General features: G+C 52.1%; 1 protein-coding gene across 1 annotated transcript; it reads right to left on the bottom strand.

The window, feature by feature from the left end:
* Positions 1 to 1,209: 1,209 nt before the first annotated feature.
* Positions 1,210 to 2,442, bottom strand: N7462_007483 (C2H2-type zinc finger protein; the record flags this gene model as incomplete). The annotated part of the gene is made up of 4 exons (XM_057079201.1): positions 1,210 to 1,328; positions 1,401 to 1,566; positions 1,632 to 1,878; positions 1,991 to 2,442. The coding sequence occupies 4 exons, from the start codon at positions 2,440 to 2,442 to the stop codon at positions 1,210 to 1,212; spliced, it is 984 nt and encodes a 327-aa protein (XP_056931871.1).
* Between the last annotated feature and the right edge of the window lie 13,765 nt (positions 2,443 to 16,207).

The raw sequence follows: 16,207 nt of genomic DNA on the forward strand, positions 1-16,207 counted from the left end.
AAGCGAAGTTGAGTTTTCATGAGAAGCGCTCGATTGTGGATTAGACAATATCTTTACTATAGCGACTGTTGAGCGAGGGCAAGACGCTCGGCGGGCACAGGAACACACACACGCCCCTCAAACCACCGGGATCACCGAAAGAATAGAGAATAAAAAACAAGCATCGCAAACGCTTGCGCACCAATGTCACGGGTATCAATTCAACACCATCCATCCATCCTGCACTCGTTGCGGTGCAATCATTGAAAACAGTAGTAGACCCCGGTGGAAACAGAGGGCGACCCTCGCAGACAAAAGACCAAAAAGCCAGCCGGAAGAGAGAAAAAAAAAGAAAAACAAAAGGAGGGGTTTTTTGAAAAAAGATCAAGGAGGAAGGGAAAGAAGAGAAAAAAAAGAGAAAAAAAAGGGTTGGAGAATAGAAAATGATCTAAACCATGCAGAAGATACATGCAAGGTAGACAGAATTAGAGAAAAAGAAAAAAAGAGAATCACAAAGAGACCTGCTGCAAAGAAGGGGCCAAAAAAAAGGGTAAAAGAAAAGAAGTGAGCAAAAAAAAGCCCTAAACAAGAAAAGCGCGTCGAATCATCAAACCCATTGGTATCGAGAAAAGCACCAGGAGACTCCCAGGTCTAGCGAAAGAATAAGAAATGAAGAAAGAAAAAAAATCACGAAAACAACCAGAACCAGGAACGCAAACCAGCCGGTACCTTCTATGGTCATAACATGGGGGATAATATGGGGGAAAGCATCAATTGGGGGGAAAAAAAAGAGAAAAAAAACGTCAGGATCTCTCCCATGCCGATGCCCTTGTACCAATAACCGCGTTGAAATTCCACGATCACAAACCATCCCAGGGTATATATGATAAAAGGTGAAAAAAAGATTCTCTCGACACCTGATCAGGAGACAGATCCGAGGTGTAGCCAAGAGAGAGGGAGATATGGAGGAAATTCGAGGAGTCCATGCTGTTGTACAAGGATAAGGTAGCCGAGCTCGGGTATTCCAGCCAACACAGTTGGTCTGGCTCGACTCACGAAAGGGGTAGTTTTGTGGCGGACGGCGGGTGGGTTGTTCTGGCGCGTCATGTCGCGCAGGGCTGGGAGGGAGAGAGAGAGAGAGCAAGGCGCTCGGTGTGAAAGCCCAGGTTCACTCGGAGCAGAATCCAGAAAAAAAAAAAATAGAAAAAGGTCATGCAGCGTCAAGTTAATTTACTCCTCGTCATCGGGGGAGCCAGTGTCTTTCTCGCCCTTGTGCACCTTCTTGTGTCGGCGCAGGTTTGAGACCACTGAGAAGTGTCGTCCGCAGCCTTCCACATCACAGGCGAATGCTGAGATTGACGCGTTAGTCCATATTTTGGGGAGGGAGGAAAGAATGTGGTAAATGTTTTTGGAGAACTTACGCTTCTCGCCTGTGTGGCTGTACATATGAGTCTGCAGAGAAGACGGGCGGGTAAATCGCTTATCGCAGACCTTGCATTTGTGCTTCTTTTGGGTGTTCGAGGGCATCTTGGAGCTGAACTGGCCCATCATTGATTGAGGCCCGGGGGCGCGCTGCCAGCCAGGAGGCTGGTGGGCCGCGGGAGAGTGCGCGACTCATACGACTCCGAAGTTGTCGAGCTATAGTCGGTTACAGACGAGTCCACGGATCCGACCGAGGCGCTGTAATAGGGGTAGTTGCCTCCCGATGAGATCGAGGAGGCGGAGGAGTGAGTGGAGGGGAAGCCATAGGAATCGGTCGAGCCTCGCCCGCCACGGGGGCCATAGATGTTACGAGGGGTCAAGTCCTGGCTGAGCGCCACCATTCCGCGGCTGGCATCGAGCGCGTCGCCAAAGGTCGGGGTGGGAGCTGGTGCGGCAGAAGAGCCCACGCGACCATCACTGTGGCATTCTTCGAGTCAGCCCATTCAGCTCTGGTGATTTTCTTGCCCTCCCTCTTCCGATTGGGGAGGCTCGGGAGGTTGCAGAATTCCAGGAATCAGACGGTACTTACGGATGCGAGATACGACGAGCGTCCTGGGACTGGGAAGGGTGCAGAGGAGCATAGTTCACTGGCGCATAGCTGGCCGGCGCAAAGCTGCTCATGGGCGGGGCGGTCGTGTAGGTTGGGGCTTGCTCAAAGCCAGTGCGCGGTACGTCGTGTTGCATGCCCATCACCTCCGGACCATAGCCGGCTGTGGTGTAGTTGCTGGCAGGCACCAAAGACGGCGCAGAAACGGGGATACTGGGGTAAGGCATGGACATGGCGGCGGGGCGACCGACTTCCTCTTGCTTCACGGGATTGATGGGAATGCTAGCGCTGTTGCCCATGGAGGTCGCGTAGACTGGCGGCGTCGAGTGCGACGAAGTGTGCGCCCAGGGATCTGTGAATTGCGGAGGATTGTGGTGATAGACATTGTCGAAGCTCATGCCGCCGTACGGGCGATTCTGGTTTTCCATTACCATCGTCATGGAGGGTAGGATCGCGATTCGCGAGCTGATCGCACGCTGATTCTCAGAGACTGGAAGAACTTGGTCGTATTGCCGGTGGTGTATCTAGGGCGATCCAGGTCGTCTTCCCTAGTTGGGCGTGGTTGATCAATTGCAGGTTTGATCGGGAGGAGTGGTTGTTGATCGACAAGGAAGTGAGTGTCGAGAACGTATTGATTCGGGGGAGGGAGGTGCAGAGTGAGGAAAGCGTGAGAGAGGAAGTGATAAACCGAAGATCTGATTAATATTTTATTAATTTAAGGGGAGGGAGAAAAAGAAGCTGGGGAAAGGGGATCGGCGAAGCTTAAGAAGGGGAGGCTGTAGTTCGCTCGAGTGCTTCGAGTTGGTGCCACTGACGACGTGCCGTCGGGGACTGCAGATCGTCGAAACAATGACCGCGTACCGTATTGTCAGGGCTCCATAATTTCAGGCCCTTTTTTCCATTTCTTTTTTATTTTCTTTTCCCCTTTTTTTTTCTCTTTTTACTTTTTCTTTTCTGGGAATATCATATTTCGAGGTTCTATATATTCTCTCGATTCTATATTCGACCTATTATTGCTTGCCGATGACGATATCGTCTTGGGGTTCGTGTGGTTTATCCACTCCGCTCTGGTGCTCGAAAGGCCTGCCCTTCTTCTCCCAGCCATGATGACCGAAAAATAGCAGACCCTCCCTTCTCTTCCCCTGTCCCCCACAACTCACTGCCACAGATAAATAGAGATACCTGGGAAGAGGGAGGGGTGGGCAAATGGTGGTGGATGGTAGCTGATAGTCCATGAAATAGTGTGGTGGTGGAGGCTTTCCTTTTTTTTGGGTTCTGCTATTTAAACCTTTTAGACTTATAGATGACATCGGTAGTCACCTCGGATCTTTCATAGTTGGTTCAATCAAAAAATAATTAAAATAAATAGGAAAAAAAAGAAAAAAACTAATTCTTATTTTCTTATTCCCCTCTCCCCTCCTCCCCCCCCTCCCCCCCCTCTTTTGTCAAGCCATTTTAATTTGTAGGATCCTCCTCCCCCGGAGACCGATTAGGCTGAGGAATGGAAGATCGAGAGAATGTCCCAATTTAAACGCGGGCGTAGGAATGTGTACACGAGTCCCGCGGTTCATTCACGCTTGAGGCGGCGGAGGTTCAGGGGCCTTTTCAGCGCAATAAAATCCCCGAAGAAACCCGTCCACGGTCGGTTCTGAGAGGAGAGAGAGGGGGGGGGGAGAGAGCAGGCCAATCGAGCCGCCCGAATAGGGCACTCCGGGATCGGACAAGAAGGCAAATGGCCCAGAAGGGTAGGTCAGAATAGGGGAGCAGACCCAGAACGCCGGTCAGAAGCGGAGTACGATCGAGGACCAGCAGAGTGTATCCAGCACTGTACGGAGGACAGAGGACAGAGAGACAGAGAGACAGAGAGTACGGAGTATAGGGGACCGCAAGACCAGGGAATGTCCCGCACAGACTAGAGTGGTCCATCTGTGCCGTGTCTGAGGGGGGGCGCTAAACCCCAACCGGACCCGAACAGACAGAAACCAAAAATCCCCCAAAAAATGGCAAGAAGCAAAAGAAAAAGGGCGGCCCCAAACAGGACGCCAAGCAATAAACTCACAGTGCAGCGACCAAGGTTCGCCCTGAGTGTTTCAAAGTAGCGGGGAAGGCAGATCTCAACGATACGTCAAAGGATATACCCGCGTGGGGAGAGAGAAAGACCGCCGACGAAGGGGAATCGATACGGGCAGGAAACCCATTGTCCGTCGTGACTAGTTTGCTGCTCGGCATTCGCCCACTCTATGGAAAAAACGGAGGTTCATCAGACCTTCAAGAACTCCTAGCCCGCGACGCGCAGTGAGGGTGAGGAGGGTGATGAGGGCGATTAGGGTTGGCCGTCCCAGGCAAACCCAAATGTGGGAGGGGCCCACGGGGACGAGTTTGGATCCCTCTTTATTGGTCCAATCAGGACCCTCCCCGGAGGCAAAAGAAACCAGAAAAAAAAAAAAAAAAAAGAAAGAAAAAAAAAAGGGAAGGAAAGGAAAAGACAAAATGAAATAAAAACAAAATTGAAATAAGGGAGGGGGGGGGAAAAAGAAAAGAAGGGACATCCCAGTTGTGACGATTCACAGGGATTGGGGGCGCGCGCACCTCCTATCCTCTGCACTCCTGCCCTGTTCCACTAAGACGAGATGGGATGAAGTGCAGGGGGGGGGGGGGGCTTTGACACGGGCCATAGATGGTTTAGCGTGGGAGGCAGACCTTACTTCGTGGACCCTCAGGAAGGGGAAGCTCAAAAGAGGAATTCAATAATCAATAATTCCACAATAACCCCAATGCTCATTCTCATGCGTTGCCCTTCCAGGAACCTCGAGCAACGACCCAGTGGCTCAGGACCAACGGGCAGGACGCCAGTCTGCACCCGAGATAACCGATGCCGACTTGAACGGCAAAAATCGAGGACAGGCTTGTGTAGCATGCAATGGGACCCCAGGATGAAGAGCCTCGATCAAATGAAGGTTCAATAGAGAAGTACGATAGCGACCAAATGTCAACCCCCATTCAAAGGCGTCCTCTCGAACAGAGCCCGTATCAATAGCCTGGACATTATTGACGCCTGCATTCTACCCGCCTCATTCTCCTGTCGCTCATGTCGCTACCAGTTTGGGGAGGGGGAGAATTGAGGAGAATTAATCGGGAGAGGATCGAGGAATTCACCCCCGTCGGGACGGGCGCAAAAATGCGCACGATGACGACGTTGGACCGTGAACGTAGTAAATGCAGCACCAGTGCTTTCTGTCCTCCATACTCCGTCGAGCATAGTTATCGCGGAAGAATAGGTCGTATCGCGGTTATGGCTCCGGGATTGGCCGCGTTGATGGGAGAAGCAGCCCTTGAAAACATGTGTCGGCCCTCGGCTGCCGTCTCGATGGACGACTGGACCTACTAGACTACTGGACTACTGGACTACTGGACTACTGGACTACTGGACTACTGGACTACTGGACTACTGGACTCCGTATTCGGGACAACGAGAACCAGTGCGAATCCATGTGCAGAGACCAGGAGCCACGAGCGAGGAAGCTCCAATCTTCAAACCCATGATGGCCGGCTCCATACCTCACTAGTGAGGCCGACTCCATCGGGCTTGTGGAGGATGTACAGTGCGCCGACCAGGACTCCACATCGTGCGCATCGGACTTCCTCCGCACCCGCCATTGGCGTTTGTCGGTCTGGGGGAGACTTTCTCCGAGCCTGTCGAGTCGATCGATGGAATCAGTACTCTTGGCTGTGTTGGTGGTTCTTGGTTACACGCTGTATTCCCTGGGATCTCGAGGGGGAAGGGAGCGCAATGGTGGGTGGGGAGGCGCCGCACGGATTGGGATTGTGGTACAGGAACCAGCAGCCAACAGCCCATCGACGGAACTCCTGCAGCAGGAGAGTTTTTCGGGGGGGGGGGGGGGGGGGAATCCCAGCGTTGTCGGGGCCATGCGACCTGTATCACTGTTTGGTTGAGACGGGGCAGAGGGAGGGAGGGGGGATGTCATTTCTCGTATTTGTTGGCTCTCCAGCCTTTTCGGCTCCTGCAAGCCATGGCCTCGTCGGCCCCCTCCTTGTCTGGGAAGGTGAACAAGGCCAGCTGGACAACGACGTCAGAGGGCGGGACCAGGCCATCCCGCCATGGAGAGGCAATGGGGGGCAAATGGGGGTCAAGTAGGGCATTAGCGGCGCGGCTCCTGCAATAGCGCGGCAGATGCGACCGCTATCCAGAATCGGACACATCACAAGAAGGCCCGAGTTCAGGGCCGAACAACTCCTCCAACTCGGTGGAGCACGCTCTCTCTCTCTCATTTCCTCCTTTCCTCGTTCCCTTCTTTCCTCCCCAGGACTTGGTGCCCAGGTCCCCGAAGTCTCGAGTCGGGTTCAGGCCGAATTCGGGCGCCAACCACGAAACCCCCTAACTATTCCTCGCTCCGGTCTCTCCTTCCAAAAGCCCTAATCATCTCCGACTCCGCGCCTTTCCTTCTTCCCCCCCTCCCCAAGGCACGCTAAGCTTCGGGATCACAAGGATCTGAAGAGCCGAGGGAGGCTGAAGAACGATGTTCCCGCGAGATTAAACTTCCCACCATCCTCGATCCATGCTCGTCGTGTTCGGGCTTCCGAAAGTGTATATATTATGATTCCGTAGCGCGAACCTTTTCTGGCCTTCTTCTCTTACACTCTCTCCTCGTTGCCCCTCTTCCATTAGCCAACCAGACCCTCATCCTTCAGATTCCAACCAACAAGAACAGATGGACCAGAAGAGCACCCACAACCAAAAAAGACAGAAAAGACAGCCACCGCCACTGCGGAGAACGTGTCGGAAATCACCCATGATCCCGAAACCATGGGCCTCGAAAGTCCCTCCCCTTCCCGTCTCCCATCCAAAACGCCATGTCGTAGGATCCTCTACACATCTATTGGCCTCTCCACATTCCCGTAGGACCCAAACCTGAGCGAACGCGCCACGAACCATGGTCCCCATAGGTCTTCCAGAGTTCCAGAAAACCACCGAACCAGAGGCGTTGCTGCCGAATGCGGTGGTGTGTCTGAGATGCTTTCCACGGGTCGCGGGCGAGGTTTGTTCAGGTGTGCCTCGATGGCGACCGTGGGTCCCTCGGGATCCATCCCGAGGGAAGGTAACACGCAAACGCAAAATGGCTTGTGGATTGTCGAACTATATCCCTACCTGGTTGCCCGGGCGGCATGCTCCGGCGTTCATGTGAGGAACATGTTTGCAGGCGAGGGATCCTACCTATCTTTACCCCCCCCCCCCCCTAACAGAAGACTCCTTCAGCACTACGAACCATACGTCGAGGATCCTAGAAAAAAAAATAGTCTCTCAATTCGGGAGAGTTTTGGGAGGGTTCGGGAAAGAATCACGAACCAAGTTTCCCGACATCACATCCCGTCTTAAATTTTCCTCTTAAGGATTGAGTCCGGACCGAAGAATGGATCACTGGGATCGCTTCGGCGTCAGTTCACCGAGAGGGTACGGTTTAGGAGAAGCCAAGAACTGTAGCTTGTTTACTTCTTTCCCGCTGCATCCCGCGGGTTGATTTGAGATATCTTCTATTTATCCCAATTTCCCAATTAGTAAAAAGGGCGCGAGGGAGATTGGACATGACGGACATCCTCCATCTTGATGGGGACCGCATTTTTAGCTTGGGTTCTGGCCGAGTCCCGCCCCGAGAGAAGGGGGCCATCCGAGAAATCTAGACGGGTTCGGCGGTGGAGAGGGCAGAGAGCAAGGACGAGTCTAGAAAGCGTACGGGAAAAAGCGCGCTGGGGGATGGGGCAAAGAGGATCTAGAGACGGGCAGGGAAGTTCGAGGTCGAGTTCCCCTGGTCAGGAACCCTCGATGGAGTCCATGGGACCTGGACGGGGACGCTGGGTAGAGGCCCAGCTGGGCGCGATTGGGTCTCAGGGAACTATCGCCATGGATGGAGTCCAGGTAATTTCCATGCGGCCCGTTTCCCGCACTGTGAGAACGCAAAAACAAGCAAATGGGGGGGGGGGGGGGGGGGGTCCTCTCCTTGAAGCATTGACACGCCCCCTCGCCCTTTTGGGGGGATTCTCATCCACAGCCCAAGCCGTGTCGCTGGCCCACTCGACGTCTCACCGGCAGGACCTTCAAGTGACGGAATGCATCATGATGCCATTGGGACCTGACTCGGGGGTAAGAAGGGGATGATAGTTGGTGATCTTGTGCAGAGAGGGGGGGCGAGAAACCCATAAGCTGACGTAGCGGTGTCTGGTTTCAACGCTTGAAACCACTTTGTCCCAAACATGGGGCCCAGAATGGCCGTGGGAAGAGAAATCACCGAGGAGGCAGAGTTCTCCGGAAAATTCGGAAGTCAAGAACGAGAATCAAAGCCGTTAGGCTGTGGGAGACGGGGGGAGCCGGATAGGCAGAATAGGCAAGATGGGCCGGATAGGCAGGGTAAAAGGAGATCGTGTCCACAAAGTATATCTCCCACGCCCAACTCCACGACAGAAAACGGAGGCCCAAGCTGATGACGCGGGAAAGAGTGGAGCCCGTGAGAAACAGCGAGAGGATCCGCTGACCGCTTTTCTCGTGGCGCTTGGCCCGGACAGGAACAGTGCGGTCGATGCCGCGAGGTGGTGATGCGATGCTCTGCCTGCGATGCTCCAACACTCTCTTGCTCCATGACGCGTTGCGAGTGGCTGCCGTCATTTGCCTCCCCATTCGCTCACTCTGAAGCTGACTGGCTCTGACTGGCTCTGACTGGCTCTGACTGGCTCTGACTGGCTCTAACTGGCTCTGACCGGCTCTCCAAGGACTCCAAGGATTCCCCAATATAGCCAAGGTCGAAAGCACCCTCCCCCCCCCCCTCCGCGGAAACTCGGCGGGCGTTGATTCGGCAAACCTTCGACTTTCCGAGAAACGCGCTGAAAAATAAAGGGAAAAGGCGGTCAACCCTCCCCCGGCGCCCTTCGTCACCAAATGCAGTGGCGCAAAGAGGGCCCAACGTAGTAGAAACTTCGGAGTAATTGACCATGCGGGACACCTTGTTGCGTACACCATTAGACTCTCCGATGAATAATATAAAAACAAAAGTGAGGGGGAGGAGGGGGGCGAGCAAGAGGCATGTGCTGGCCTGCATTTGATCTTTTTCGATGCATGTAATATATTAATATACATGGCTACGTGGTATCTGGATCCGTGTGGGAAAGGGAGAGGGAGGGCAGACATCGAGAGGATTCGGCACATATCGGGTCATCCGCTGTACAAACGAAGACTGCTTTTCTCTTTCCCTTCTATCCTGATGCCAAGGAGTCGTCCCACGAACTACTTTGTAGAGAATCTTCGATTACTCCGATCAGAAAGTATCCCGCCCCAATGGCCTACTTGGCCTATACTGGCGTTGAAGAAACTTGAAAATCCGTGGCAAACCCGATCGTACTACCCCTAGTGATGCCCGTTTGCCATGTCTACCTATACACACAGTGGATGTATCCCTGTCGAGTCGCACAGTATATCCAGAGGGCTGGGGACCTCGTTATCGTATCGACGATCCGGAAAACGCCAATCATCCAGGAACGCCCTTGGGCAAAGCATCCTCATCTGTCATCTGCACGGGGCTCCGATCTTGGCGGTGGTCCACCACGGCAGATCGGCCGCGATTGTCCCTCCTAAATTGATTCAAGGTTGCCCATGTCTCATGTGCACTGCACATCACCGTTCGGACTTAATTCGCACGCCTGACCGACGTTGCATTATTTTTGTCGCGATGCGCGCTTGGTGTCGGACTTTTGACGGACTCCTCTACAGAGACGGTCCAGCAGCAATCCCCCTAGTTGGCATCATCCACAGCGTCATCGTTGTCGCTGAGCGAGGGTAGGGGGCAGGGGGGGGGGGGGCGACGCTACAGAAGGGGGGTGTGGGTGTGTTTCTATACATAGCTCGTATATGGTAACCACATCGCCTCGTCCTCCGCCAATCTCGAAAAAAGATACGAGAAAATCCAGGTTGAAAGACGAATCGAGAAGGTGTTTGTGTTTTCTGAAACGTTCAGCAGAACCGTCTTTTGACGTTGCGTTCCCTCCCAACCTGGCCTCCACTTTGGAAGAGCGAGGGAGGCAAAAAAAGAGAAAGGGAAGGTCCATGGAATGTCCTCCACTGTCCGGGTAAATTGGGCTCAATGGGGTGGTCATTCACGTCTCCAGTGGATATGGAATGGGGATGGGGGGAGATGAGATGTTCTACATCCACCATCCACCACAACCCAACTCCACTACAATACTACTGTGGATAAGGTGAAGAGGGCAGAGAGGGGGGGGGGGGGAGCGGGCACCGCAAGCCATAAAACTTGGAATGATGGTAAATTCTCAATCAAAGCACAGTGGACAAGCCATGATTGGGCCACCGGGACCCCTGACCCGATACCGGACATCCCTCGATGGCTCTGGGGATTAGTGAGGGCGGGAGTCCAGGAAAATGGAGGCCCCGAGGAGACACTGAGGGACCCAAACGGGCCTATGGGACTGGGCGGACTGGGCGGACTGGGGCCGCACGGATCCGCATTCTTCTGTGAAGAGACGGCAGATAGTCGATAGCCGAGCTTGGCACCCTAGGATCGACCAATAGTCACCGCGGCCCCACCAGAAGCTGACGCGTGCCTTGTCCCGTGCGGTTTGGTGGATGACGGGATTTCTGGGATTTTTGGGATTTCGCAACGGAGTTTTGGCGGTCCAACGTGGTGGTCCTGGCACAGAGGAGACAAGTGAAAGGCCTTCCAGGTTTCTCACAGTTCCAATCGATGGATTAGTTGAGAACCCGTTCCGTGGGTTCCTGCCATCACTTACGTGCTGAGATTGGGTTTGGGAGGTCACTCTCAGGTTTCTATTTATATAAACCGAGATGAACTGATTCGGTTAGAGATACGACCCAGTAGCATATAGAATGTCCCCTGTACACATCGTACATGGAATATACGAGACGACATGCGCTTCCATACGACGCTGCGGAGTATCTCCGTCGGCCTCTTCCTTGCGCTTCACAATAACCTTTCCAGAAATCTACTTCCATATGCTCCTCCGTATATTCACAAGAGAGGAATAGAGGCTTACAACAATGACGTGATGCCACTGCGCTAGTGGCCCTCCCCCCCCCTAACCCGTTCCCAGCCCGGCCCTGGATCCCCGCAAAAGCCCGTTGCCTTGGTCCCCTAAGGCCCTAGGGGCAAGATCCCTGCCTTCGATCCTGGTGAGCTCCACACTTACCGCTAAACAACACTGCCACCCTCAGGGTCAACGCTAATTCACAACCTGAAACGCCCGGCCATCTTGAAAAGGTGGATCAAGGGCTGTTTTGCCCTTGCCCCTCCTCCTGCCTTCCCCCAAATCGGGGCTCCAGTGCAATTCCCGAAGCCCTAACTGGCTCTTCATCGAGTCCTGATTCTGTTCTTTTCTTTTCTTAATTTTTTATTTATTTATTTGTGTTTTATTTTATTTTATTTTTTTTTTTTTGGTTCTCCCATCCCCAACCGTTCGAGATCGAGGCCAAACCCATCGACCTCGACTGTTCCAGGTCCAGCAACAAGGCTATCCGCCTAACTATTCCCAGTAAATTGTCCTCGATTTGGCTTGTGGCCCATCACCCACTCTGGCACCTACTCCGAACTCCAAACTTCTGTAACCAAATCGGAAGACCAAAGACTCCAAAACAGACGAGCCTAGCCTCCTTCCGGTAGGTAGAGAGCATATAACCTTTTTGACGGTCAACCGGACGGAGGATGGAAGCGCAATTTCCCTCGCATTACGTACCAGCTCAGACTCACCCGTGTCGAGACAGCTGACACAGTAGACGACTTCGGGCGATGCTGCCCACGGTGCCCTCACAGCCTATTGTGTATAGCTCCGGATAGTTATTACCTAGAAGGAAGATATGGCTTTTTTTGGTGGCTGTTGGTGGCTGCTTGATGACCCCGCCACCAAAGTTTGGCTGCCCCATTTCCCACCATTCCCCATGAAGGCTTTTTTTTTCCTTGGCTGTACTCCGTGATGTTCGGCTGCCTCAACTTTGTGTATTCCGGAAACATCTACACGATCCAAAGCATCGTGAACTTACGGTGTGCGTTGTCCAATCCGGCAACAATCTATACTTTCCGTTTTGCCGAACGCCTCCCCATCTCCTCTGCCCTCCTCCACTTTTCCCCGATCTCTATCATGCGTGCAGCTAGCCTTAAAACCCATGTTCCACCCACTAGATATTTCCATTACCCAATGACGCGGATCAAGCTTCCCCCTGGGCATCAAGACGCACTTGCAGAAAGTGGATTGCTCTTTTCACCTTGGCTGATGTCACTGCTCTCCAATGTTGGAGGGAAGGGCCGAACCACGCAGCTCAAGAGAGGGGCCATCGGTGATGAGCTAGTCATTTAGTTGACATTTGCTTGGTGAAAGGAGGAAAATATGGAGCAGTTGGGCGGGAGGACGCGACGGAGGGCGATCCACTTGAGTACACGAGAGGGCCGTGGCGCTCCAACTCAACCCAGCCTCTCCTCTGGACATCTAGACGATTTGTTTGACCTCCACAGTCCATAGCTCCGTCATAGCAAGTCGTTGCTATAGCGTCTCGGGTCCCCTTGCACCCATCAACTAGACCTAGAAAGTTGAATCAAGAACACAATGACGCTTTATGGCCCCTGATGCCTGACGATACAGGAGCTCCGACACAAGCCGTAGCTTGGGGCTCAATGGTGTGAGCCAACTCGAGCATTTCTCTTATTGCTAAACTACTCGGTCCTTCAGGACTCAATCATCCAATCATTCAACCCGCAACCTTCTTGCAACTCCCCTGATCCCTGTTCAGTAGCGCAATTTCAGTATAGGGCGGCAGTCTGATTGGCGCTGCGCTCTGGAGATGCGCCCTCCGGGCCTTCTCACATGAATCCGCGGTATCTCGCATACTTGACAGGTACAGCCGTACACGCGATCCTGATAGGTGGCTACGATGGGCCCCATCAATTTCTCTGAGCCTGAGTGGTGTGGATTTTCCAGACACACGCGACCCTCACTCCTGCCTGCACGTACATCTGTATGTACTCCCGTATATGTACGATGTACCTGTGCATTCACAGAGCACCGAGCACCTACATGCATCCCCGTTCTGTAGCCGTGCCAGCCCAAGTCCAACCATCGCACGTCTGAAAAAGCACCAGCTTTTCTGTATCCCGGGTGGAGGCCCACTCTCCCAGGTCATCTCGGGCGTTCATTCCCTGCATGTGCCACCGACGCCTCAACGATCTCTGGAGGATCTCATGAACCAGCAACAGCCGTTGGCTCCATCTTCCTTGCAGCTAGTGGAAGGAAGTGATGGGTTTGCGTTCATTTGAGAGAGCCACTTCTCAGCCGTGTCCGCCACCACCGGGCCTAGTCAACCACCAGGAACTATAAAATCGGAAAGTGAAAAAAAAAAAAAAAGAAAAGAAAAGAAAAAAGCCGAAAACGAATAGAAAACAGAGCCCGAACTCTAAACCTTGATCCCCGATGCGCGCCCCCCAAATGGAAATTAAGACCCTGAAAATCCGCCATTGAAAATTGCCTAAAGCAGTAATAAATAAGGTAAAGGGGGGAGAAAAAAGCCCCAAAAGGGGGGCTAAGAGGAGGATCCCGGCTTAGTGGTGGGATGGAGTCGACCCAGTGGAACTGAAAACCAGTAGAATCCAGTCAAAAGCCAGTCCAAGTCAGTCCAATCGCCTGTGTAACGACTTGCAATGCCCCCCTCTCCTTATCTGTCAATGCTTGTGCGTGTACTTACAGAATACAAGGCTACGGGGCGCGTCCCATATTGACCATTGGCCAGGCCGATTCGAGTGTTGGACCGTTGGAGGAGTTAGAGAGGGTGTACGGCGACCCTCAGGCTGGTACCGAGCCCGTCATCTCCATCTCCCCATTCCCCGGTTCCGCAAAGCGTGCTGTGATTGGGGACATTTGAATTCAGGGGGAGGCTGTGTAGGATGTTGCGTCTGTTCGACTCCCGTACATGCTAACGGAGGTCCCATAGTACATACTCTGATACCGGGACACAGGTACCGGAATCCTTTGTCGTTTGATTTGATTTTTCTCTGTATGGTATACACTCCGATCACACGGCATCGACCAACACGGCCCGGAGGGGAGGAAGGGGGAGGAAGATGTATCCATGTCGAGTCCCGAAAGAGGACGGGTTGTAGTTTATGCAGGGCACGGAAGGGCAAGAATGCAGCCTCTGCGCCTCCCACATCATAGTATCCAATCTTTGTATACTCGGATACGACCAATCTATAGAAAAATAAGTACAGATGCTATATATGTCTCAACATCTACAAAAGAGAGTTTGTGATTCTAGATTGAAAGTCACAGGGCTTTTTAAAGTTAGAGTGGTCAATAGACACAACACCAACTAACATAGCATCGACTTAGCTCAATAAAGCAGGTTAGCCTAACAAGCCAGAAAGGGAAATCCAAAAATCCAAAAAGAGCCACCCGAAAGGCTCAAAACGACTAAAAAAAGGGTCTGACTCTTAACTTGTCGTGCCACGATTGGCGGACAGCGCGCTCAGGGTAGAATTTTCTTAACCCGTTCCCCACAATTCAAGAGCCAAAGAAGCACGCCTGACGTCCTCGCGATGGAGAGCTTACGCGGCCACTTGCTGTGCCAAGCCCTGCCCGCAGCAAGCTTAGGCATTTGGCGCTTCTTGGCATCCGTGATGGGGGTTGGAGTGGTTACAGTGGGAAGAGCCCTGCTCCTCTCCCGTTGTCTGACGCTGCTTCTCTGCAATCGAAAATCATCTTGGATAAAAAAAATACGAGATGAGACCTGGTTTTCCGGTTCACTAATCTCTAATTTCATATTCCCAACCTCTGCTCCTTCGTACCGGATTTCTGCCACTTCTTGGCGTTTCCCCTTCTGTGTTAGTGCTCAGACCTCGCCGCTTTTTGGCTCGCTGAGCAGAACTGAGTACGCCCCTGAACTTCCTCGTATGGAGTGTCGGGGTGAGCAGCCCACGAGACGACCTCAATAAAATGCACTGCCATCGTCAATTTGACTCTTCATCCTAGTCATCTTATTATATTCAATCGCTAAAATAGAGCCTGCTGTTTGATCGATCAATTTAGTACTAAATTTCATACAATATACTCCTAGTAACACCCAGGGCAATGCTTCTGATATCCGTACGAAGTACATTGATCGAGATCACGCCACACTTTACTAGATAGGGTGGCATGGCTTATCACCGATTAGACCAAGGAATCAATCCAAGGGTTGGAGAGAAAGGGTAAGCAATAGAGGCTGGTACGGCTTACACATTAGAGAAATGTGAACAGAATCAACCGAGATCTAACAGAAGGAAAGACTACGAGTAATAATAAAACGGTCGTTTCTTAGAAACGATCAATTGAATAGCAATGACTAGGTTTTTGGCAGCACAAAAAGTATTCTTCAGCCACAAACGATTCGTTCCCACATGAAAAAAGTTCATCTTCCCAGCCTCTTCATGTCTCTTCTCCTGCAGCATAGCGACAAGATCCTCGCGTTTCTTCCTCATCGCCAGATTTTTCTCCAAACATTCCTGAGCAGAATAGAAGCTGCTCGATCTGAGGCCTGCGGTGATCTATAGTATTTCTGTAGGTCTAGAACATCATAGCATCGGAACGTATATCATCGACGTGGAAAATATGCTTATTCAGTCTGCGGATTCCCTCCTTCCGGCGTTATATATCTTTGTTAAGCATATCTCGCACTGGTATAGAATTAGCTTGATGGGTATCTAGATAGCTTTGACGATGAGATCCGAGTTTCTGGTTATTAGATACAACTTTCTTGACCTTGTGGCTTGCTGTTCACTTTCACTATCTCTGCACGAATATCTCGCTTTTCCGCGAGAGAGCTGAACCCATTTCTACCGGCTTTTCTCTGATTAGTATCATATTGTAGCGATGGTGGCGCCTACTTAAACATTTTGTCTGCCTAGGTTTCAAGAGGGATTCATCTTGAACGGATCTGTGGCGGGCGATCTGGTAGTATATGTCGTAATATGTATATTTCAGACCTGAAATGATCCTGACTTTGTCATTATTCTCTGTTATTCTATAAAACTAATAATTATATTGATCCGAGACAGATCTAGCACTACGCTTTTTTTTTACCTAGAAGGTGCCTATCTATCTCATGATATATTTACTAACTCTGAAATCTCACTTGACTAACTT

Source organism: Penicillium macrosclerotiorum (genome assembly GCF_028827735.1).
Source record: "Penicillium macrosclerotiorum strain IBT 26536 chromosome Unknown utg000007l_segment0_segment0, whole genome shotgun sequence".
Classification (NCBI taxonomy): Eukaryota; Fungi; Ascomycota; class Eurotiomycetes; order Eurotiales; family Aspergillaceae; genus Penicillium; species Penicillium macrosclerotiorum.